At 45.0% G+C, this 25,082-nt stretch overlaps 1 protein-coding gene and 1 non-coding gene across 2 annotated transcripts in view; one reads left to right on the forward strand and one right to left on the reverse strand.

The window, feature by feature from the left end:
• The window catches only part of SNX30 (sorting nexin family member 30), a 108,417-nt gene that overhangs the window by 25,193 nt on the left and 58,142 nt on the right, over positions 1-25,082 (forward strand). The window contains exon 2 of the mRNA XM_061426519.1: positions 22,628-22,819. Within this exon, the coding sequence (XP_061282503.1) occupies positions 22,628-22,819 (192 nt within the window). The remainder of the gene's footprint in view (positions 1-22,627; positions 22,820-25,082) is intronic.
• TRNAC-ACA (transfer RNA cysteine (anticodon ACA)) lies at positions 17,829-17,900 on the reverse strand. Its single transcript has one exon. It is a non-coding gene; the product is annotated as a tRNA-Cys (tRNA).

The raw sequence follows: 25,082 nt of genomic DNA on the forward strand, positions 1-25,082 counted from the left end.
GAAATGGACTATTTCAGATTCCTCAGATCAGTGGGGTCATGCAGCATTGTCCTTTTGTGACCCACTTATTTCACTTCACATAATACTGATAATATTCTCCATGTTCCTTCATGTCATTGCAAATGGCAGAATTTTCTGTTTTAGGCTGAATAACATTTCATTGTGTGTGTGTGTATATATATATATGTATCTCACATATATTCTTTTTAAGAGTTTTTGATATATTCTAGATACAGGTGCTCATCAGATATGTGTATTGTATTTTCTCCCATTCTATAGCTTGCCTTTTTAAATTTGACTATGTGTGTGAGAAGGGGAGGAAAGAGTGAGCACGACTGAAAATTTTTGGTGTGTGGTATAGCCAGTGCATTGCCATGGCACAAAATCCAGAAGAGACAAAATTTTATCTGGTGAAAAGTGTCCCCTTTGCCCAGGCCCCATCATTTCCCTTCCTCTGGCAGCAGGTTTCCCTCCCCAGAAGCAACCAGCTTTACCAGTTTCTGGAGAAACTTCCTAGAGGCAGATGTTATGCACGAATGTGAAAGTACACACATGTAATCCTTTTGAAAGTCAAACGGCAGCATACTGTACACAGAGTCTTGTGCCTTGCTGTACACTGTTACAGATCTCAGAGACCCTTCCATATGGTGCATAAGTCTGTTCCTCCCTCCCCTCCCTGCCTTTCCTGTTAATGACCGCATAGTATTCCTTGGTCTCAGTTCAGAACTTAGAGTCCCAGGCGAGAAGTCTATGCCAGTGCCTTTTTCTTCTTTTTTATTTTTTTTTTTTCCTTTTTCTTCTTTACCCGATCTTCCATGTATGCCTAGGGTTTTCTTCTTCAATTGAGAAGTTTAGCGGCCTGCTTGTATTTAGGTGTCTGTTTTTCTTAGGTATTTCTACTGTAAAGCCTTTCTGCTTTGTCTACATCCTTTTTATTTTTCATTCTCTTTTTTAGAAGAAAGGACTTGTGGCTGTTTGGATTTTAGTCTGTACTTTTCGAGGCTCCACTCTTTCTGGGCTGATTTTATCAGGTTATATTTTCATTCTTTATGTTGGGAAGATTCATTGATTTGATCTTCTGAATGATGGATTTATTTTTAATTTCATTCCACTCCACTGTTTCTACTTTTCTGTTTAAATTAAAGCTAACTTGTTTTAGCAATCATGTTTCTAGACGTGCTCTCACAATGTGGTGTCCACAATGATGATCCTGGCGTCGGGCAAGAGCTGACCACCTTTAGATGGAGGTGCGTGGACCTTCTGGTCTGCAACTGGGGTTTGGCTGCTTCTCCCTTCTTGGAGAGGTACATGCTGTTGTCCCAAGTACTGAGATTTGCTTTTGGGCCTCCTCTGGGGCATGCATTTGTTTGGCCATGTCATACCTATGTTTGCATACAAACATAGGCCATATATGCATATATGACCATAAGCTGGAGAAGGAAATGGCAACCCACGCCAGTATTCTTGCCTGGAAAATCCTGTGGACAGAGGAGCCTGGTGGGTTTCTGTCCATGGGGTCACAGAGTCGGACACGACTGAAGCGACTTAGCATGCGTGCATGCATTGGAGAAGGAAATGGCAACCCACTCTAGTTATTCTTGCCTGGAGAATCCCAGGGATGGAGGAGCCTGGTGGGCTGCCGTCTATGGGGTCACACAGAGTTGGACACGACTGAAGCGACTTAGCAGCAGCAGCAGCATGGCCATAAGCGATACACAGAGACCGTGTAGTCAGCCTCTGCCTGACTGCAGTGGTTGGGTTGGGATGGGATGCCACGCGATAAGAAGAGGATGGAGAAGAGCTCCGTGGCTTTACTCTTGGGCAGGCTTCCTGTCGGGGTGGGTGGCAGATAACAGGACAATAGGCTGGGTGGACCCTTCTTAATTGAGGAAGTGGGGAGAGAGTTGCCCTGCAGATGGAGAACTTCACAGTTGATCCAAAAATACCCTTCCTCTTTTCTTTCTTTTGTTTTTTTCTTTTTGATGGGTCTTCATTGCTGTGCAGGCTTTTCTCTAGTTGCCACAGTCAGGGACTGCTCTCTAGTTGAGGTGCACTGGCTTCTCATTGCGGTGGCTTCTCTTGCTGGGGAGCCTGGGCACTGGAGTGAGAGATTTTCGGTAGCTGTGGTTCCCAGGCTCTAGAGCACAGGCTTAATAGTTGTGGTGCATGGGCTCAGTTGCTCTGCGGCATAAGGGATTTTCTCAGACCAGGGATCAAACGCCTGTCTACTGCATTGGCAGGCACAGTCTTTACCACTGAGCCATCAGGGAAGTCCCCCTTCCTCTTCTCTTCTCTTCAAGTTGCATTAGAAACTCAGCACTCCACTCCCTTTTCCTTACCCCACCTGCCAACTCAGTGCCTGCTCTGTTCTTACTCACTTCTGAATTTGGGGTTTTCTCAGACCATTCCCATATCCAACATTTCCCACTGTGGTCCAGTTAGGTTGTGATCTCTCAACTCTGGCTAAATTTGATTTTTATATAAATTTGATCCTGTCTTTTCACACCTTTTCCAGAAATACTGCAAATTTTTTTTTGAATGATGGCATCCATCCCCATTTTCCAGATTTTGAAAACAGATTTATTCTTAATTTTGTATTTCATTTGTCATTTCTGTGGAATTTGATGGAATGCAAGAGTCAAGCCCAGGACTCAGCTCATACCCACCGTGGACATAGTGGATTTTGTTATTTTTCACTGGCAGGAATGTACCTGACTCTTTTACCGTTTCTCTTTGTTCCCCTTCCACATAAAATCAGTAGCAGCAGCAGCTTCTGCTGCTGCTAAGTCCCTTCAGTTGTGTCCAACTCTGTGCGACCCCATAGACAGCAGCCCACCAGGCTCCTCCGTCCCTGGGATTCTCCAGGCAAGAACATTGGAGTGGGTTGCCATTTCCTTCTCCAATGCATGAAAGTGAAACGTGAAAGTGAAGTCGCTCAGTTGTGTCTGACTCTTTGCAACCCCATGGACTGCAGCCTACCAGGCTCCTCCGTCCATGGGAGTTTCTAGGCAAGACTACTGGAGTGGGGTGCCGTTGCCTTCTCCTAGTAGCAGCAGCAGCAGCTGTTAAATTGAGTGCTCTGGGCTGCATGTTATATCAGAGCTGATTCAATTGTTCCTTCACTTTGTGCCCCCTGTGTACCAGGTGGACAGTGTTTTGGTTACGCACTGCGCTTAGCAGACTACCCCAAATGAGGCAGGTTAAAAGACACATTAACAAAATTATGTGTTTATTTGGCTGCACCAGGCCCTAGTTGCAGCATGTGGGAGCTTCACTTCTCACTGCAACATGCAAGGTCTTTGTTGCAGCATGCAGGATCTACTTCTCTGACCAGGAGTCGAACCTGGCCCTCCTGCGTTGGAAACGAGGAGTCTTAGCCGTTGGACCACCAGGGAAGTCCCAAAATATGTTTATTCTTATGCCTTGTGGCTCCATGCGTTCCCTGGACTCAGCTACATGGTTCTTGCTTGGTGTCTCTCGTGTGGTCATCTGAAGGCTTGCTTGAGTTGGGTGCCTGAGTTGGCTCGTGGCTGGCAGTTAACTCAAGTGACATTTTCATGTGGCTTGGACTGCTCCAGGCAGGCTGGCTGGCTTCCTGGGGATGTGTCCCAAAAATGAGCATCCCAAGAGATCGGAAATGGAAGTTCCTGGGCCATGTGAGGACTGCGCCCAGAATCAGCACAGCATCACTTCCGCCATATTCTTTTGTTCAAAGCATACATGGGGCCTGCGCGGATTCATTAGGGTGGGTTGATAGCCTCCATGTCTTGATGGGGACGCGGCCAGGGCACACTGCAGGTAAACATGTGGGATGGGAGATACCATTATGTCTGTCCTTTAAAATACATGAACTGACCCAAACACAAAGATAACCAATCCCAGGACCATAGATCCTCAGACCTTCTGGGACAGAGGCAGGTGGATAAACAGGCAGTCACAGCACAGGTGATAATGTGTTTTGAGAACGGTAGGCACAGGCATGATAGCAGTGTGGGAGATATCTGGCCCAAACTGGGCAAGTGCTGGTGCAGATGGGGGGCTCTGTTAAGAAAGGTGGCATCTTAGCAGGAATATCTCTGGAGCTGAGTTTTAAAGCACACAGGGACATTAGGTAGGTGAAGGTTATGAAAAGAGTTCTAGAGATCAATTGCACAACAGTATGAATGTACTTAACACTGTTGAACTGTACACTTAAAAATGACTAAGATGGTTAAGTTTCATGTTATGTTTATTTTGCCACAGTTAAAAAAAAAAAAAAGCACGGGACCTGTTTGGCACAGCCTAAGGAAAAGGAAATCACTCTAGAGTCCTGAACACTTGATGTGTGGATTTGCTGATAGCAGCTGGAAGGAGATCTCTGGGCCTTTTACTTGCACTTTTGGAAGCTATTATCTTTACACCCAAAGAATGGGTTTCCTGCCTGCTTTACACAGACTCCTCCCTTGTTGTAGTAACACCACCGTGCGTAAAACAACTTGCTCCTTACTCTGAGTTTTAGTACACCGTTTGGCTGACTGTCGTTTGTGTCCTTTGCTTCGTTGGGTGATTTTGAGGACTGTCTGCTTTCCTGGGCTTGAATTTCATAGGAAGACGAAACTCACTGGGTATAAATATTACCATCTGCTGTTAGTCTCAGCTGACAGAGGAAAAGCATGGGTCACTGGAGACAGATACATGTGGGTCATGCCTCCTGCGTCTTTGTTCTTGAGAGAGGTATTGGTGACAAGGCAATGGCACCCCACTGCAGTACTCTTGCCTGACAAATCCCATGGACGGAGGAGCCTGGTGGGCTGCAGTCCATGGGTTCTTCAAGAGTCGGACACGACTGAGTGACTTCACTTTCACTTTTCACTTTCATGCATTGGAGGAAATGGCAACCCACTCCAGTGTTCTTGCCTGGAGAATCCCAGGGATGGGGCTGCTGTCAATGGGGTCACACAGAATTGGACTCGACTGAAGTGACTTAGCAGCAGGTGTGGCTGCAGAGGAGGGACTCTCAAGAGTCTTCTCCAACACCACAGTTCAAAAGCATCAATTCTTTAAGCACTCAGCTTTTTTCACAGTCCAACTCTCACATCCATACATGACCACAGGAAAAACCATAGCCTTGACTAGACAGACCTTTGTTGGCAAAGTAATGTCTCTACTTTTCAATATGCTATCTAGGTTGGTCATAACTTTCCTTCCAAGGAGTAAGCGTCTTTTAATTTCATGGCTGCAGTCACCATCTGCAGTGATTTTGGAGCCCCCAAAAATAAAGTCTGACACTGTTTCCCCATCTATTTCCCATGAAGTGATGGGACCAGATGCCATGATCTTCGTTTTCTGAATGTTGAGCTTTAAGCCAACTTTTTCACTCTCCTCTTTCACTTTCATCAAGAGGCTTTTTAGTTCCTCTTCACTTTCTGCCATAAGGGTGGTGTCATCTGCATATCTGAGGTAATTGATATTTCTCCCAGCAGTCTTGATTCCAGCTTGTGCTGCTTCCAGCCCAGCGTTTCTCATGATGTACTCTGCATAGAAGTTAAATAAGCAGGGTGACAATATACAGCCTTGACATACTCCTTTTCCTATTTGGAACCAGTCTGTTCCATGTCCAGTTCTAACTGTTGCTTTCTGACCTGCATATAGGTTTCTCAAGAGGTGGGTCAGGTGGTCTGGTATTCCCATCTCTTTCAGAATTTTCCACAGTTTATTGTGATCCACACAGTCAAAGGCTTTGGCATAGTCAATAAAGCAGAAATAGATGTTTTTCTGGAACTCTCTTGCTTTTTCAGTGATCCAGCAGATGTTGGCAATTTGATCTCTGGTTCCTCTGCCTTTTCTAAAACCAGCTGGAACATCTGGAAGTTCAGGCTTCCTGCTGAAGCCTGGCTTGGAGAATTTTGAGCACTACTTTACTAAATTAGCATTACTTCATCTAAATTAGGAAACAGCAAATGAAATCCAAGAAGCTAACTCTGGCCAGCTACCTTGTTTTTTTTTTAAATATATATAACTCATGAGTAAAGAATTGTTGTTGTTAACTTTCTATTTTGAAATAATTATAATTCACAGTCAATTATAGATTCACCAAAAGTGTGTATAAGAAGATTCCAGGTGCTCTTCATCTACTTTCCTCCAAAGCTAAGTTCTTGCTTAACAGTGCCAGCACACTGACATTGGTACAATACACAACTCGTCCAGATTTCGCCCGTTTCACAAGCGCTCCTTTGTGAGTACACGCGTGCCCGTTGTTTGTGCAGTTCTATCACGTGTGTAGATTTCTGTAACCAGGACCACCACAGTCAACACGCCGGCTCTCCCCACACTGAGCAGGGCTCCCTCCTGCTGTCCTTTAATAACCACGCCCACCCCGTCCTCCATGACACCTTCAGTCCTAAGAGATTTTGAATGGCATTTTTAAATGACTGAAAAAAATTTATATTTCATGACATAAGAAAATTAGTGAAATTCAGCCTTCTGTGTCCATAACTGAAGTTTTACTGGGATGTAGCCGCACCTGTTTGTCCACGTACTGTGTAAGACTTCTGTACCCCAACGGCAGACTTGACTTGCTGCAGCCGAGACTGTGTGACCCGAAAAGATGGAAATATTTACTGTCTGGTCCTTTACCAGAAAAGCTTGCCAGCCTCTGATATAAAACATCATCTGGTTATTTTTTTAATCTTGCGTTTCATTCCTTTTTAAACAATTTGAGGTATGGTCAATGTATTTCATTTAATTTGGTATATGACGTGATGTTTATTTTTGCACTTGCTGTAAGGATATGACTTAATTGTTTCCTGGTTGGTTAACCAAATTCTTCATCAGCATTTATTGACTAATCTGTCCTTTCCTCACTATTTGAAATTCCATAGTTATCGTATACTAAAAACTCAGATCTGTTCCATCAATTTAGATATTGATGGGATTAATCATTAGGCTACTTTGGCAGAGTATTTTCTACCCAGGATTTCTCTGGGGATGAGAAGCCCTCGCCTTCTGCATTAACACTAAGTGTTCAAGCCAGATGTGCCCATGCACAGTGGTGGTTGGCCTCGCAGGTTTATTTCTGCCTGCACACCCTGTGATGGCCCTGGCTTGATTCTTCTGGAGCCTGTGGGGGATCATGGCTGGCCACATGGAGCTGTTGGTTAATGGTCTCTGGTCCCTTATGTTGGATCTTCTCTGGAGCTGGCTGGCTCTTAAAACATCCTTTGAGAGGCAAGGTCTCTGGCACTGGTAGATTGGGAATTTACTGGTTTGAAGGAACACACGTGAAGGATTGCTCACGACCAGGCTGTGCTGCAGCTTCCGAGGTGAGCGCGGTGGTGCTGGGTCTCTTGTTGGGTAGGTCCTTGTTCAGAGAGAGCCGTGACCAGGGGCCAGTGCGCGACAGCCATAGCCTCTGCTCTGGTCTCTTGGCGCTGGGCTTCAGTTGTGCATTCTGCTTTGTACTGGCAGAGTGACCTTAGGCCCATCCTCAACCTTCCCTGGACCTGTTCTCTTAGTAGGAACATGCATAATCAAGCTCACCTCCCCCCATCCCACCCCTGTATCATTTTGAGTGTTGAGACGTATCAAGTCAAGCTTGCACGGTGCTCAGCAGAGAGTATGAGCTTAAAATATTTGATTTGTTTTTCCTTGACTTAGAGGTGTGCGTGTATGTATGGATTTTTGTCTCCAAGTCCTGTGATCTTTCTCAGTCCCAAGGGTTTGCTTTCGGTTTTGGCATTTTGTTTTGTTTTGAGTCGCTTTATAGCCCAGGCTCCCAGGGCACTCAGCTGGCTCTCTGCCAAAGGTGGGTTCAGGTGACAGCCAGAACCCTCTAGCCAGGTGCTGGAACCAGGCGGTGCTGACAGTCTCACGTGGCCTTAAGTGGATGCTGATGTGAGATTCCCCCCGTGAGTTCCTGAGTGAGTGTGCTGGCTGTGACAGAGAAAAAATGACCTGAGACAGATATGCCGGCAGCAGGTGATGGAAGGTGAGTGGGTGGAGTCTGCTGGATGGAGGCGGCTCCCCACTCCCGGGTCAGAGTGGCAGGTCCCTGGCCACTTGCTGTAAGCCTTGCCGAGCTCAGTCACTCTGGCAGGATTTGCCCGCTTGTCCCAGGGATGGGCTTCATGGATTTAACCACAGCACACAGGGCTGTTGACCTTCTGCTTACTCAGTTTTGCTGGAACTTCAGGAATTTCGAATCCTCTGTAATTCACCTATGTTTGAAACATGATCCCTCTAGTGTGGCCAGACTCTGTCTGTTTGTTTTTTTTTTTCCTGCCAAGGAGACATTCATCAGAGTCTCCCACGCCACCCGACATTATTGTTGACGACTCTTCTCACCTGTCCTTTCTTCTCTGGCATCTTCCACCTGACTCAGGTACCACCAGGGGCAGGGCAGGGGAGGTGTGCCTGGACAATTACAAGGGCTCCCCAAAGGATCCCTCTCTCGTCTCCTATTTCTTCTCCTCTCTATTTGATCTGTGTTTTTGTTTTTTTTTTCTTTCTGAAGTCTTTTTGAAAACCTTACATATGATTGCTACTTTCTTGCCTAAAAGCTTGAAAGTGAAAGTGAAGTCGCTCAGTCGTGTCCAACTCTTTGCGACCCCATGGACTGTATGTAGCCTACCAGGCTTCTCCGTCCATGGGATTCTCCAGGGAAGACTACTGGAGTGGGTTACCATTTCCTTCTCCAGGGGACCTTCCTGACCCAGGGATTGAACTGGGGTCTCTCGCATTGGAGGCAGACACTTTAACCTCTGAGCCACAGGGAAGCCCTACAAGCTTAGCTACTGCCTGTAGGGTGCACCACAAATTCTTAAGCCTGGTATTTGAGGTCCTTCAGAGTTTGGAGCTCACCGGCCCTCTAGGCCTTCTTTCCAGCTGCTGCCCCTGGCTCAGCCCACGAGGCCAGACCCCAGCCGTGTCCTTTGCCTCTTAGCCTGTGTCTGTCCTGCCGAGGCGGCGCTCCACACTGGGGACGCCTCAGCCCCACCTCAAGTGGCTCTTCGCTGTGTACACGGGCTTTCACAGGCATTCTCTGTATCCTCCATGCTGCCTGGCCACCTGGATGGGTTGGCCTTACCATTTTCCAGCGAGCATTGGTGAATTCAAGTGGTTTTGTTGCTGCCGCAGAGCTGGTAGGAGGGCTGGGGTGGCAGGGTGCCTCTCTGGAGCCGGCCTCGGAGCGCAGTTACTCTTGCTTTCTCTGGACTCCAGCACAGTGCTGTTCCCTTATTCATGTATGTGTCTCACTAGATCATGTTGCTGTTTGTCCTGGGTCCCTGCCACACCCGCACTCCACCCCGAAACTTGATTCCTCAAATTCCCCTGCTTCTAGAATAGTACCTGGCACTCAGTGGGAACTCGATAAATGTTTGTTTGGATGAAGACATGAATGAGTAGATTTTTTTCTTTCCATATCCTGTAATTTGTGGTTTGAGGGAAGATGGTACCCTGGTAATTAGGCTACTTAAAACGCCTGTGTGTAGGAAAACATCTCTTTTGGCTACAGAAGAAATAGAAAGTGGCCATTATTTTGTCCCATTCCCTCTGCCATCTCACAGAGATTCCTTGAAGTAAGATGCTGAAAACATATTTAATTATATCTATTGTAAGAAGGTAATCCTTCAGCTAAATTTTGTCAAACAACAGCTATACCTAAAAGTGGCTTTGAAGAAAGCTAACTCTCCCTTGATCTGTCAGGCCCCACCTCCCCACAACAACCACCTTAACTGAAGAGTAATAATAAGCATCTTTACTGTCGACAGTTGACATCTTTCTCTGTCGTGTGTGAAGTGTAAATGAAAGCATCTTGAGAAATCCTTGTGTCTTGCTCTCTTGTATACTGGCTTCAAGACAAACCTCCGCACCTCCCCACGGGGATGCATGCCCTCCAGCCTCTGCTGCACCACCACAGGGAAGCTGCCCGCTTTCTGACTTTGTTTTTATGTGTCATTTTATTTATTTATTTTTGGCTGTGCCTGGCCTTGGTTGCTCTGCAGGCTTCTCTCGAGTTGCGGTGAGCAGGGGCTCCTCTCTTAGTTGCCAAGCTCAGGCTTCTCATTGTGGCGGCCTCTCTCGTTTTTGGAGTGTGGGCTTTAGGCACACGGGCTTCAGGAGTTGCGGTGCAGGGTCTTAGGTGCTCCTCCACATGTGGGCTATTCCTGAATCAGGGATCGAACCTGTGTCCCCTGCATTGGCATGTGGATTTGTAACCACTGGACCACCAAGGAAGTCCCTGACTTTGTTTTATCCTCATAGTTCATAGGCAGATAAGGTCGCAGTATTTTTTTTTTTCCTGTCATTCATTCCTTGACTTCTTTTATCTGTTTCTGCCCTCTACGTTTGTATCCAGTCTGAAATACTTCCACTCATCCTTATATTAATATTTATAGGGCTCATTTCTGCCTCTGAGCTCAGAACACCCACGTAAGAGGGCCAGACCAACCAGTATGAAGCAGGGGGCCCTTTTCTTGCATGTCCTTCGTTTCTGCCTTTCCACCACTTTCCTTGTCTGGTTACTTAGTTGTGAAACTCTCTTGAGCTGTTTTGGTGTAGAATGCCCTACTCTGGCTTTTTCTTTCACTCCTGGTTGTTTAGGACTGTGATCAGCTGGATGTTGAGTGCCTTCTTATTTTCCAGTAAATCCATTCTCCATGGAAATAAAGAGAGAGCCCCCATGTCCCGGTCCAGTTCGAGTCATGTCAATAGGAGTGTGGGGATTAGATCTGGAGCAACCAGGTAGCCAGGTAGGTCTCAAGCCTGGAAATGCATCTGTACTTTTGGGTGGGAGGTGGGCACGCTTCAGGCTTCTAAAAAGGATGCCATGGGGATTGCGTATCTCAGGCTTTGAAGAATTTCTCAGAAAACCATCTCTTTTAGCTCCTCTGTAGTTAGATGCAGATTCCTGAATCAACACAACAGTGTTTAATCCACACGACTAATATTGAGAGAATCCTATTAGGGAAAGAATCCTAATAGATCAACCAACTGTGACATATTTGAGTACAGTCACATATTTCCTTCTGATTTGACAATTGCTCACCTCAGGTTAGTTTTAGGCTTGGATGGAGGTTCAAGGGCATCCCTGCCCCTAAAGGCAGGGTCTGTGTGTCACAGATCGTTGAGCGTGAGAGTATGCAGTTAAGGAGCACAGATCGTTGAGCGTGAGGGTGCTCAGCTAAGGAGCACAGATCATTGAGTGTGACAGTACTCAACTAAGGAGTGATTTGAATTTAGGGAGCTCATGTAAGTTCAGATATACTTCTGCTTCCTTTTTTAATTGAGAGAGACAGTTTAGAAGCAGTAGGGCTTAACTTTATCCCCCATGGGTACCTTTGGGACTCTAAAAATGCTAGGTTCTCTCCAAAAGAAGATTCAGATTTACAAGGGCACGTGCAAAATCTTGCACATTATTTTTGGCCTGGGGTGTCTTTGGACTCGAGAGAAAGAGTTCCGATTATGGAGGAATGGTGAGCCTCAGGTCATTTTTGAGGACAAGACGCTTTTAGTCTCGCTCAATGTTCCAGGCTGTTTTAAGCACAGCTGAATGGTGTAAGCGTGGCCTTAAGAGTAACCACTTCACTTGAATTGGTGGTGGAGTCTTGCCCTGGTCTGTTCCTCACTTAAATGGTTTTTGTCCTTGGAAAGGGATTTGGTCTGAGGTGATGATTAATCAACAAGTGTTTGATCCCCTAGTAGATATTCAACAATATAAGTATATTGTTTTGTCTCAGTCCTTGTTCTGAAAACCAAGATGCTTCCCTTATCTTTCCGTAGGCGTCTGACTCATTACCTCAAATTCTTGAGTGCATTCCACGTGTGCAGTGCTGTGTCAGATGGTAACAAAAATCATGTCAGTTAGGACCAGTTTGTGAGGTGAACAAATGGTACAGTTAAGGAGTGTTATGTGAAGGGTGGGAAAGAACTAACACATGTAAGGGATTATGGTGGCACATTACTTGTGTGTTTCCTTGAATCCTTACACCCTCTGTGTCATAGATGGAGAAACTGGGGCTCAGAGAGATTGAGTACCTTACTCCAGGCCTGGTGAGGAGCAAAGCCAGAATTCAAGCCCAGTCATTTGGACTCTAAGCCCAGGTCTTCTTCCTGCCTTGCCTCTTCTGTTGAAAGACCAGAGGTAGATGGAGTGCGCCGTCTATGGGGTCGCACAGAGTCGGACACGACTGAAGTGACTTAGCAGCAGCAGCAGCAGCAGCAGCAGCAGCAGCAGCAGGGTTGGGAGAGTATAGAAATGAGACCCTTAGACTGAATATCCCCAGTAGGTTTTTTTTTTTAATTTTATCTGACTGCACTGGATCTTAGTTGCAGCTCGTGGGATCCAGTTCTCCTGACTAGGGAGCCATCCCAGGCCCAAGCTTGGTGTCTTAGTCTCTGGACCTGGAGGGAAGTGCCCCCAGTAGGTCTTTATGAAACGTTGTTTCTCCTCTGTTGATTGCCACCCGTCGTGTAACTTTTTCTCAGTTGGTCTTGTGGAGCTCTCTATGTGCTCCTGTGCCTCACTCTCATTCTTGTGTGGGGTGTCTGGGTTGTGTGGTGTACCACAGCACTAGGTGAGAGAGCAAAGACCTGACGTCCTCACAGTACTGCCTACGTGACCGCTGACGTGCAACTTCTGAGTCTTTCTTATAAGTGACACAAACAACTTGGATGATCTGAGGGGTTCTCCGCCCCTGCATGATTTTGATGTAGAAACGTCAGGGAGGAATGCCTTTACTGCTGAGCTTTCAGTTGGCAGAATGCATCAAGGTGGAAAGGAAAGAGGTTTTCAAAGAGGTTTTTAGAGTCATGTTCTCTTTGTTGGGTACTTTGGCTGAGGTTTAATTCATGTGTTCAGAAAGCTGTCTGCTTGGCCTTTTCATTCCTCTACATCATGCATGTACTTGACCAGCAACAGAGTTACAACCTTTGTGATGTGGGTCCTAGGTATCATTCAGTTAGGGACAAGCTTGCAGAAATACCTCTCCTCCTTCAGCCTGGAATGTGCAGACCAAGCTCTCCCACTATCTTGTTTTCCTGTTCAGCAGATTTTCCTGTTATTCTCGAGTTGCCCCAGCAGCCTTTGCGTGCCTCCCTCATCTTGCGTGGACCTCCATTGTATCCCATATTCTTTTGCGTCATAGGTAGAGGTTTTTGTGGCCGTGTGCCCAGCCAGATTGAGTCATCTAAACACAGGTGTCACATCCTCGTAGCTCCCTGTCAGCACTTTGACTAACGTGTGTTAGCTGTTTCACTATGTGGTTGAACAGTATATATCCTCTTTAGAAGGATGGAAAGAGATCATGTTTAAATTCATCTGAGGGTAGGAGAAAAACCTTTCCTCCCAAGAATCGCAGGAATGTCTGAAGAGTCTTAGAAAAAGCTGGTGGTAGACATTGGAAGCTGAGCTGGAGAATGTGGACGTGGGCTCTTGCTCTTCATTTGTAATCTTGTCGGAGGTCGTCTTTTGGGTCAGGCCAATAGAGGATTTTACTTGAAGGAAGTTTTTCTAATAGAAAAGCTGGGGAAACAGTTTCATTTGAGATGACTTTATTAACCTACAAATAATTAAAAGTGGTCTCTTAACCCATGTCTAAAGAAGAGTCTTTCCCTTATAAGTTATGCTTCAGAATCCAAAGTGGGAAAATGTAAGTCTGCTCAGGGAAGATGCTAACCTAGAAATCACAGACTGCTGGGCTGTGGGAACTTGGGGATGCTTGTGCAAGCAACCTTGGAGGTCTGGGAGAATATTGGAGATGAGGCTGTAGGGCAGGGGTGGAAAGGAAGGAAGACCGAACTTCTGCTGATGAGCAAGTAAGAGTTCTAGGACTTAGGTCACATGGTTAAGATGAATTTTATGTAACTCTGCAGGAAAAAAAAACAACAACTGTACCTCTTAAAATTCCATGTCCTTTATACACTATTTCCTACCCAGATTTAAAAAAAAAAAAAATTACACAGACATTTTTGGGACTTCCTGGTGGTCCAGTGATTAAGATTCTGAACTCCCAATGCAGGGCGGGGGTTGATCTCTGGTCGGGTAACTAAGGTCCTTCGTGCTGCATAGCTCAGCCACGAAATAAATTGCATAGACATTTTTATAATTATATGTATTAGCCTTGCTGTGGTAGTGAACAGCTCCCAAAATACAGAGGTTTGCAACAAGCATTCATTTCTAGGTCAAGTTATGTGTTGGTGGCTATGAGTCCGTTGCTATGGCTCTTTTCCACAAGTCTCCATTCTGAAAGCTCAGCCTGTTTGGCACATGCTCGTTGCAGAGGAGGGAAGAGACCATGAGAGCTGATGGAAACATGCCGTGGCTCCTAACGTGTCTGCTCCCATCTGGCGTAGGTCTCATTTGCTCATGTGCCATTGGCCGAAACAGGTTACTTAGGGAGTGGGGATGAGCCTTCCTGGGGGCAGTCACTGGCAATAGTGAGGGTATATAATCCTCTTAAAGGTACGGAGGGAATAGCTGTGGACAATAATACAGTCTACCATACGGTTTGGTTTCTGTCCTCTCCTTTGGTCGCTGAACCATGTAGTAAATGCCTTACCTCGGTTTAAAGTGCTTTAAATGCATTTTCTCCCTATTATGGGTATCACAATTTTAGATTAATTTTTGTTGAAACCAGCCTTGTGCCAGAAAGTGATGTGGTAGAGCAGCGCGTGTCTGGCTTGAATGGTTGCAGTGCATGGAGCCCTGCCATGCATTGTTGCTTCAGCTCAAGTCTCCGGAGCGATATGAATAAAGGGGTGATATTAGGCATCAGAGTCTTGTTTCTGAATTTAATACACATGCCTTCAGGGTTTCATATTGCTTCATTCTTTAAAACTATATTACTGAGATCTAATTCACATACTCTAAAATTCATCATTTTAAACTATACAATTGAGTGGTTTTTAGTGTACTCACAGCACTGTGCAACCATCATTAATGTTGAATTCTAGATTATTTTGTCACCCAAAAAAGAAACCTCATATTTATTGTGTTCACTCCCATTTCCTCTTGCCTCCAGCCCCTGGCAACCAAAAGTCTGCTTTCTGTCTCTCTAATTTGCCTGTCTGGCTTCTTCATGTAAATGGAATTATACATGTGGCCTTTTGTGTCTGGCTTCTTTCACTCACTGCAGTGTTTTCAAGATTCAGAGCTGATGTTTTCTGATATATACTCTTTAACATATTTCGGGATCTTTTTTTTCTTAGAGATTTTAATGGAATGAGTGATATTTACCAGTGAATGATGCCAACAAAAACATTTTGGCAGATGTGGACATTATTATATTTGACAATGATCAGTTAATGTAATACATAGCATTATAACTTTCTTAATGTTAAATAATTTTTGATTTCCTGGAGAATGTTTGACTCGACCCTGATACATTATTTTTCTTTCTTTCTTTTAAAAACCAATTCTTTTAATGTATCATTTGCTGTTACTTTATTGACAAAGTTTACACTTAATCTAATTTCCTTTTTTTGTCCTACTATTTTAATATCAGATATTCTCTGAGGGCTCAGACAGTAAAGAATGTGTCTGCAATTCAGGAGACCCTGTTCAATCCCTGGGTTGGGAAGATCCCCTGGAGAAGGGAATGGCTACCCACTCCAGTGTTCTTGCCTGGAGAATCCCATGGATAAAGGAGCCTGGTGGGCTACTGTCCATGGTGTTGCAGAGTTGGACTTGACTAAGCGACTAACACTTTCAGTTTTTCATAGGTAACTCCTGTAATAAAATGATTTGAAACCTTCCTTATTTTTTGAAGTGTTTTGGAGTGTTTGAACAAAACAGAGCTTTTTTCCTTGAGGCTCATAAGAGCTCAGCTGTAAAGCTATTGGGACCTAGCTCACCTTTCAGTAAAAGTTCTCTGACCATAGTTCTGAGGTTATTTATTTGTTTAGATTTTCTGCCTCAATTAATTTCTCCTTGGCCATACATTTTCCTGCAAAGTCATTCAAATTTATAGAGACTTACAGATTTATTAACATAGCTATTCATAGCACACCCTTGTAATTTATAATCATACATAGAGGTAAGATTTAAACCATTGTTGCCCGCTCATTTTCCCCTCACTCTTTCTGTATTGATCAGGCTTCCTAAGTTTTAGTTTATGTAATTCATCTTTTAGAAGAATTAAATTTTTGTTTCATTTATAACTTACAAAATTAAAAAAAAAAAAACACAACAACCATTTTTTGGCCAGGCAGCATGTAGGGCCTTAGTTCCCCGACCTGGGATTGAACCTGTGCCCTCTGCCTTGGAAGCTCAGAGTCCTAATCACTGGACCTCCAGGGAGGTCCCCTGTTTGTTTTCAACTTATGCTTTAATTTTTTTGTTCCCTCTTCTACTTTCTGTTGACTTTTCTTTTTAAATGAGAGTACAGAGTAAATGTGGACTAAAGTGTACTGTTTCATAGGATAAATCTTTTTCAAATGTATACATTTATCTGCTCTTAAGGACTATTGCTTTCCTCATGTTTCAGCTTTCTTGGGCCTGAATGATGAGTTAATATAGGCTGGATAAACTTTTCGGTTTTCTTGGGTCTAATGAGGTAATACAGGCCCGCTAGTTGCCTCTCACCAGAACAGGTGAGTAATCAGATACCCTGTTTGCACTTAAAGTAACATTTGTCTTCTTGGACTCTAGGTTAAGTTGAGTGACCAGTTGACAGGTCAGTTGAGTGGTCTGTCTGTGGGAAAAAGCCCTAGAAGAAAGCAAGCCAGGGTCAGGGACAGTCAGTTAGGAAGACTTGGCTTGGTTCCTCTGTTGTTTGGGTCCAGTATAGCCTGGCCTCCTCCTCGTTTTAGGTGCTCGCCTCCTCTCGTAGCGTCCAGCATTTTCAGAGTGTGCGATCTTGCCTCCTCTGTGCGTGGTGGACCCACCCAGGGCAGCTGACTTCATGAAGGTGTAAGCAGGCACCTTCTTGTTCCTCTGACCATTCTCTTGTTCAGGGTGCCTTGAGAGGCTTTGGCAGGCTCTTCTGAAACTAGATCATCGTGGTGCCCACATTTCTCTAACGGTATCAAAAAGAGAAACTGCAGTGTTTTAGCTTGACTTGTTTTCATTACATCCATGTTGGCTCCTAATGCATACTACTTTCTTTCCTAAACCCTGGGTTTAATATAGCAATAGAATTTTACTGGTGACTTCTGTTAGTTTAATAACCTGTCTTGCGGTTGGCTGACCATGATGTTGGATCTTTTAACTGAAATTCTTTGCAAAAGAGGAGTTTCCAGAGTGGCCTAATTATGTATTTCTCTTCCTAAGTAAAAAGGGGCAGCCGGGAGAAGAAATTCTCTTATAACTGAAATTGCATAGTAAGAATCGATCATTTGGAGCAATGAGAAGTTTCTATTTAGTTGTCAGCTCCGCAGTTGTAACTCTCACAAGGGCTACTGTAGGTAGATCTGTTGTTACAGTGAAATATTAACAAAGATGTGGTTAAGGCAGGGACTGTGACTCTAGGTGTAATTTTAATTTAGCAGCATTTATTGTCTACTGTGAACCCAGCCCCATAGTCTGTAAGGGTATGCACGAATATGTGCAGACAAGTTGACTTTTGTGTGTGTGTGTATTTTAATAGTGATGTAGAGCCTACCGTGTTCCAGGTACTGTTCCAGTTGCTCCATATGTTAACTCAGTCTCATTATGCCCATTTTATAAGTGAGGAAATCGGGGCATAGAGAGATTAGGAATTTTCTGAAGTCATAATGATAGTGACAGTGAAGTCGCTCAGTCGTGTCCGACTCTGCGACCCCATGGACAGTAGCCAACCAAGCTCCTCCGTCCATGGGATTTTCCAGGCAAGAATACTGGAGTGGGTAGCCATTTCCTTCTCCAGGGGATCTTCCCAACCCAGGGATCGAACCCGGGTCTCCCGCATTGTAGGCAGGCGCTTTACCATCTGAGCCACCAGGGAAGTGGAACCGGGGTTCAAAACTAGGCAGTCTGGCTAGGTTGGCCTGTTTCATTCTCATTCAACTGGCATTTATTGAGTACGTTATATTGGGAAGAGATTGAGTTGGATCATTTCCAAACTCATTCATTCATCAAATACTTACTGAGTACCTACTATGTGTCAGAGAACAGAGGAGTGGACAAGACAATGTCTCTGCTCCTGTGGAACTTATGGACTGGTGGGGAGTCAGACAGATGATCAATTAATATACAGTACGTTTTCAGAGAGAGGTGAGTCCTGCGATGAAAATAAAGCCAGGGAAGGGACTGGAAAATGCTGGAGGGGTGCAGGGCTGTTTTTAGATTTTTGTGGGCTGAGAATGCCTCTCCGAGTGGGTGTCATTTGAGCAAAAACCAGTTTGAGGAGAAAAGCCAGCCCAGTGGCAACAGGAGCAGGGAGAGCCATGTCCAGGCAGAGTGAGCTACAAGCATGAAGGCCCTGAGGTCAGGATAAGCCAAGGCCAGAGTGTGGAGAGCAGGATGAGCTGGGGGGAAGGGGAGGATGTCTGGGAGGAGGTAAGAGACAGTGGTAAGATCATGCTGGCCCTGGTGGGTTATGGGAGGGAATCTGGATTTTATTCTGAACGTGAGTGGATGGAAGTCTTGGAGAGTTTTGAGCCAGTGTGTGTATGTGTGTGTGTGACATGTTTTGAATGACATTTTTCAGAGCACATTCTGGCTGCAGTAAGGAGGACTGACCATAAGATAGCAGCAAGGAAATAGGAGGCTTTTGCGCTGAGCCAAGGGGCTGTCTCACTTCTCCCGTCCTGTAATTTACGCTAGTTGCGAAGGCACGGCTCTCCCACAGTACCTGCTCAGGTCTCAGTGAAGCAGACACGCTGCCGGAGGACTCCAGGGGCAGAGGAATCAGGTCACTGTGTCCATCTGACCCCCTGCCCTTCCTCGGAAGATTTTCATATATTCTGTTTACATTTGTTCCTCATGGGGACAGTATCTTGAGAGGGGTTATCTGGGGAATAATGTATTCAGACCCTAAGGGAAAATGCTTGCATTCCTGGATTTGTTTTAAAAACAGATGCTTCATGTTTACCCAAAAGGATTTATGGCCTGAAAATGGAGACAGGGGACAGTGTTGGGTTGGGAAACACAAAAGGGATTCAGCTCAATCACACCCTTGACCCCAGAAGCCTGGGCTCAACTCAGCAGAGTGATGACTGGCTTCCATACGTTTGAACACAGTCCTCAACTTTTCGAGTCTGCTTCCTTATTGGTAGAGATAGTGTTTGCTTGCTAACCTCACAAGGCTGACGCAGGGGGCATTGAAATAAGAATGTGGAAGCCCTATGCACAGATGTGCTGTGGAACTCGAGGACCGTAGCTTCCCTTTTTAGAAAATTCTAGGCATATCGCTCATTGGCTGTGCATATATGCTCAAATAACACCCCAGGGAACACGTGTAGGATAGGCACGGGTGTTTTTCCTGGTCGTGTAGTTCCAAAGGAGAGAATCTGCTATGTGACAGGGTCTGGTTGACGTGCTCTTGTCCTCCCCAAACCCCACTGACTTGAGAACTGAAGTTCCCACTCTCCACCCAAGACTTTTTAGACCTTCTTGTGGGCTCTTCCTGGAGGGTTTTTGACTCAGGTCCCCAGAACAAAGGTTAGGGGAGCTGGCTGGAGTCATGGGGGGACCTGCAAACAAACAGATAATCACGCACACACGCAAACAAGGCACAGTTACAGAGGCTGCACAGTGCTTGTGGGAAAGCTACATATGTAAATAAATGATTAAAACTATGAAAGTTGCTTCCATGGATGTATCTTTAAGGTATTGAGAAGGGAGTGGCTGTTCTGCCTGGGCATGGATCTAGGAAGAATTCCAAGAGGGGGTCATTTGGGCAGATTCCTGTGAGATCCTTGGAGCCCCCTGCATAGACAGAGGGGTGTGTATATGCCGTGCAAGCCATGATGAGGAATATGAAATAGCATAGTGAGTTCCAGGATCAGTTCAGGCCAGATTGTAGAACATTGCTGTCTGAGCTGATGTTGGCTTATCTGACTGAAGGTTTTGAATTCTTTTATTCTTTTGTGCAATGTTTAGCCGTAGGTGATGAAGCTTTTCTGAGGCCCAGTGAGCTAGAGTTGATTAAAAAAAAAAAAAAAAATCAGAGGGGAGCCCCTCAATGCCTAGTTGAGTGTCTTGCCTGAGGTCAGCGTTTAAATATTTACAGAAGAGATAAAGATGTGATGGTTGTCTCAGAGCTCCAGAGATGTCCTCTCCTGGATCCCTAGACCCTGTGTTAGGGACACTGCATGCCCCGTGGCATCAGTGTGCTGAGGAAGCAGTTTGCAGGATACTGCTGCACCAAGGTTCTGTGGTCCACACAAGAGCAGCTGCTGAGGGGCTTGCCTTCCCAGCTAACAAGCCCCTTGGCTGGGAAGTGAAGGGGTGGGGTCCATTCCCATTGAGTATCTTCTGTGAAATGCTACCCTTTCAGAAATTACAAAAGTATTTTTGATGGCATATGTTAAGAATGTGATTAAATTGTCTGTGGTCAGGGAGACAGAGGAAGGTGCTTTTTTAATTTCCTTTCCGTCACCCATGGAGTTGGGTAACATTGCCCTTGACCCCAGGCCGTGCTTCCCTCCGCCTTGTTCCAGACCCTGTTCCCAGATGTGCCATGTTCAGCTGGAGCTCGTGGATACGATGGCTTGGTTGACTTTTCATTTCCTGTATGTTCTTTCCTCTGGGGGCTAAGTCATATCCAGCCTGCACACAAGGAGACCTCATTCAGGGGAAGCACCTCCCCACGCGCAGCCTGTGATCCGACTGCCCCACGGGCCAGGAATGCAGACAGCATTCCTGACCAGGCCCTTTGCTTAGTATCATGTCATTTCTTGCCATATTCCTTAGTCTTTGCCTTCTAATTATTCCAAGGTGACATTCACATCTGCTAGGACAGGGTTTTGTTCTCTTGTCAAATCTTAAAACCAGAAAAGCAGCAGTAGCATAAGGTAACTGGAAGAAAAGCAGAAAAGGTAACTGGAAGGCTACATATTTTTTGATATTAAAGGGACATAATTGATTCAAGTGGCTTCCTGCTGAGACCTAAGAAGAAAGAAGTCCCTAAGTTTTTAACCTTTCCTTCCCTTTCTTTTCTGGTATTTGCTCTCCCCACCTCCTTTAAGCCTTTCTATTGTGGAAAATTTTAAACAAATATGGAAGAGGAGAGAATATTTAATGAATCTGCAAGTACCAGCTTCAATAATGATCAACTTTGGTGCATCTTGACTCTTTGTGACCCCATGGACTGTTGTCTACCAGACTCCTCTGACTGTGGAATTCTCCAGGCAAGAAAGAATTCTGGAGTGGATAGCTATTCCCTTCTCCAGGGGATCTTCCTGATTCAGGGACTGAACCCGGGTCTCCTGCTTTGCAGTTTGTTTACTGTCTGAGCCACCAGGGAAGCCCATTACCCACCTGCTGCTGCTGCTGCTAAGTCACTTCAGTCGTGTCCGACTCTGTGGGATCCCACAGACGGCAGCCCACTAGGCTCCTCTGTCCCTGGGATTCTCCAGGCAAGAACACTGGAGTGGGTTGCCATTTCCTTCTCCAATGCATGAAAGTGAAAAGTGAAATTGAAGTCGCTCAGTCGTGTCTGACTCCTAGCGACCCCATGGACTGCAGCCCACCAGGCTCCTCGGTCCATGGGATTTTCCAGGCAAGAGTACTGGAGTGGGTTGCCATTGCCTTCTCCGATTACCCACCTATCTGTCCTTAATTATTTTAAAACAAATGTTAACACCACACATTCTATCATTTAATCTATGAATACCATAGTTACATGTTACTAAAAGATGAAGACTTTATAAAATCATCATACTTTCATTACCACACCTAATAATTCTTTCATGTCCTCAAATAATTATTTGATATTAAAGTTTTCCTGAGTATCCAAAAATGTTTTAATCCTATGTTTTAATCAGGACCCATTGCAATTGTTGATAGATCTCTTGAATTTCTTTACATCTATTGGTGTTCTTTCTATCTCTTTCTCTTTTTTCTCCTTGCAGTTTATTTATTGAAAAAACTGGATCTTTAGTTCTCTTTAGTGTCACAGAGTGTAGACTCTGCTTATCTTGTCCTTATAGATTGTTTTAACATGCTCCTCGCTCCTCTGTGTTTCCTATAAATTGATGTGGTGCTTTGTTCGGGATATAGATTCAGTTTTCTGGGAAGCATGCTTACTAGGTAATGGTGTGACTTATTCCAGATATGTAATGTTTAATTATCTCTTTGTGATGGTTGGTTGAGTTTTCAAATGTGTCAGGTATTTAAGAGGGTTCTGGCCCTTTAATGTACACCTGGGCCCAAGCAGTGGTCTTGAGAAAGTGGGGAAATGAGAGACTGTGGCGTGCTCAGAAGTTCCTTCTCTGTCCAAGTCTGATGATGCAGGTGGCTCTTAGGTTCTCCGTCCCTGAACTGTTGGTTCCTGCAGCGCTGGGAGATGAATCAACAGGATTTGGTGGAGAGTGCTGCCTGTTGTGTGTTTCTTGTGGTCATAAAAGACTCTGTTCACTTAAGAAATGTTAAGAAAGGAGAGGATCAGATTCTCCGAAAGTTTTTTTTGTATTTAAAGGTGTTTCTCGGTTTGGCCCCACCAGCCGCTTTCGCTGGTGTTCTCGAGTGTCTCAGCTCACGTGTAAGGTGATTCTTTTCTTCCCTCAGGATCTCATTTTGCCCAATGGTGGTACTCCAGCAGGCACGGCGAGTCCAGCTTCTTCATCTTCCCTTCTCAACAGACTTCAGCTTGATGATGACATGGATGGTGAGACCAGAGACCTCTTTGTCACGGTTGACGACCCCAAGAAGCATGTCTGTACGATGGAGACCTACATCACGTACAGGATCACCACCAAAGTAGGTCCCTGTGTCCTCGTCCGCCTGTGTGCACTGCTTGGAGAAGCCGTCCTGCCGCCGTGATCCCTGCCTTTTCCTTTTCCCTCGTCCGCACAACTCTGTTCACCTTTATCACAGCTATGGGTACAGCTTTTTCAGAGAGTGGATATATTCAGATTTAAAAGGGTTATATGCAAGTTTTTTCTTTTATCTTAAAATGAAGGAGAAATTGTGACTCCAGTCTTTCAAATTTAGTCATAAAAAGTAAGACACTTACTTTCTATGGGGATAGTGTTTAACATGTTAATCTCTCATTACTTTCTCTCTCTCTCTCTTTTTTTTTTTTTGGCTGCACTGTGTAACATGTGGGATCTTAGTTCCCCAAACAGGGATTGAACCTGAGCCTCCTAGACTGCCAAGGAAGTCCCAGAATCTCTTTACTCTTGAAAGTTATGAGTCCTTGTATCAGCCTGAAGTTCTGTGATGAGATCATGATTTTAATCTGGTGTCATTAGACTTGATGTCAAAAAAGGATGGGAACTAATATCTATTGACCTTCTGCCATGTGCCACTGTTTAACTGCCTGGTCTTTTCTGCGCTGGTTGACATTTGAAAGTTCGTGCGGGTGTACATGCACATGTGCTGACATGGTTTCCCCCATCTCTTTTGCCACTGGGTAATATTCCGCAGCATTGCCAGGTGCTTCAGTGTGTATTGTCCTCGGAGGTCCTAGGTTGATACATGTATTCCCATGAGTCATTTCTAGCTACTCATTTTTTTTCCCCTTGTTGTTGTTCAGTCGCTAAGTCGTGTCTGACTCTTTGCGACCCCATGGACTGTAGCCAGTCAGGCTCCTCTGTCCATGGGGTTTCCCAGGCAAGAATACTGGAGTGGGTTGCCATTTCCTTCTCCGGGGGATCTTCCTGACCCAGGGATCGAACCTGCATTTCCTACATTGCAGGTGTGTTCTTTACCACTGAGCCACCAGGGAAGCCTTAGAAAAACCAGAACTTTGACTATATGTACCTTTGTTGGCATTTTTCACCCTGGGGTCAACTTATTTTTTAGCCTGTAGTCAGTGAAATGCAAAACCTGGTTTTCTTGCATTTGTGCTCTAAACAGCTGAATGACAAGGTGACCACCTTGCTGGCACAGCAGCGCTCGCCTGTCTTGACGAGTCCCCGCCCCTTCTGTCCTCCGCCTGCACTGTGCCTCCCTGTCATCAGGCTCTCAGGCTGACGCGGTCCTGCAGCTCACCACGCTCTCCTCTGCCTTCTCTCTGCCCTCCCTTGGCCCCTTTCTCTGTGGTGCTCTTACTTCTGCCTCTTTTCCTGGGGTTATTTTATTTTCTCTTAAGTCAGGATTATCTCAGAATGATCTCTTCCAAGTTCCAATCCCACATTTTCCCTTGGCTTCAAGGACAACACCTCAAGGCTGAACTTGTTGCAAGGTTTGGTTTTTACTTCTTACTGTGAATTCCACTTCTGACCTCAAATCAGAGTCCTTTTCTTCTCCTGTGTCAAATAGTGACACCAGGTTTAATACCTTGGTGATTCATCTGGAGCCTTCTTTCTGAGTGTTATATAAAAAGGATGCTTAGGGATATGTGAAAAGGAGAAAAGGATGGATGTATCCATCTGAATGCAGAGTTCCAAAGAATAGCAAAGAGAGATAAGATAGCCTTCCTCAGTGATCAATGCAAAGAAATAGAAGAAAACAATAGAATGGGAAAGATCAGAGATCTCTTCAAGAAAATTAGAGATACCAAGGGAACATTTCATGCAGAAGATAGGCACAATAAAGGACAGAAACAGCATTGTCCTAACAGCAGAAGATATTAAGAAGAGGTGGCAAGAATACACAGAAAAACGGTACAAAAAAGATCTTCACGACCCAGATAATCACGATGGTGTGATCACTCACCTAGAGCTGGACATCCTGGAATGTGAAGTCAAGTGGGCCTTAGGAAGCATCACTACGAACAAAGCTAGTGAAGGTGATGGAATTCCAGTTGAGCTATTTCAAATCCTAAAAGATGATGCTGTGAAAGTGCTGCACTCAATATGCCAGCAAATTTAGAAAACTCAGCAGTGGCCACAGGACTAGAAAAGTTCAGTTTTCATTCCAATCCCAAAGAAAGGCAATGCCAAAGAATGCTCAAACTACTGCACAATTGCACTCATCTCACATGCTGGCAAAAAAGAAAGAAAGAGGGAAGGAAGGGAAAGAAGGGAAGGAAGGGAAGAAAGAAAGAAAGAAAGTGAAGTCACTCAGTTGTGTCCAA

Source organism: Bos javanicus, chromosome 8, assembly GCF_032452875.1.
Source record: "Bos javanicus breed banteng chromosome 8, ARS-OSU_banteng_1.0, whole genome shotgun sequence".
Classification (NCBI taxonomy): Eukaryota; Metazoa; Chordata; class Mammalia; order Artiodactyla; family Bovidae; genus Bos; species Bos javanicus.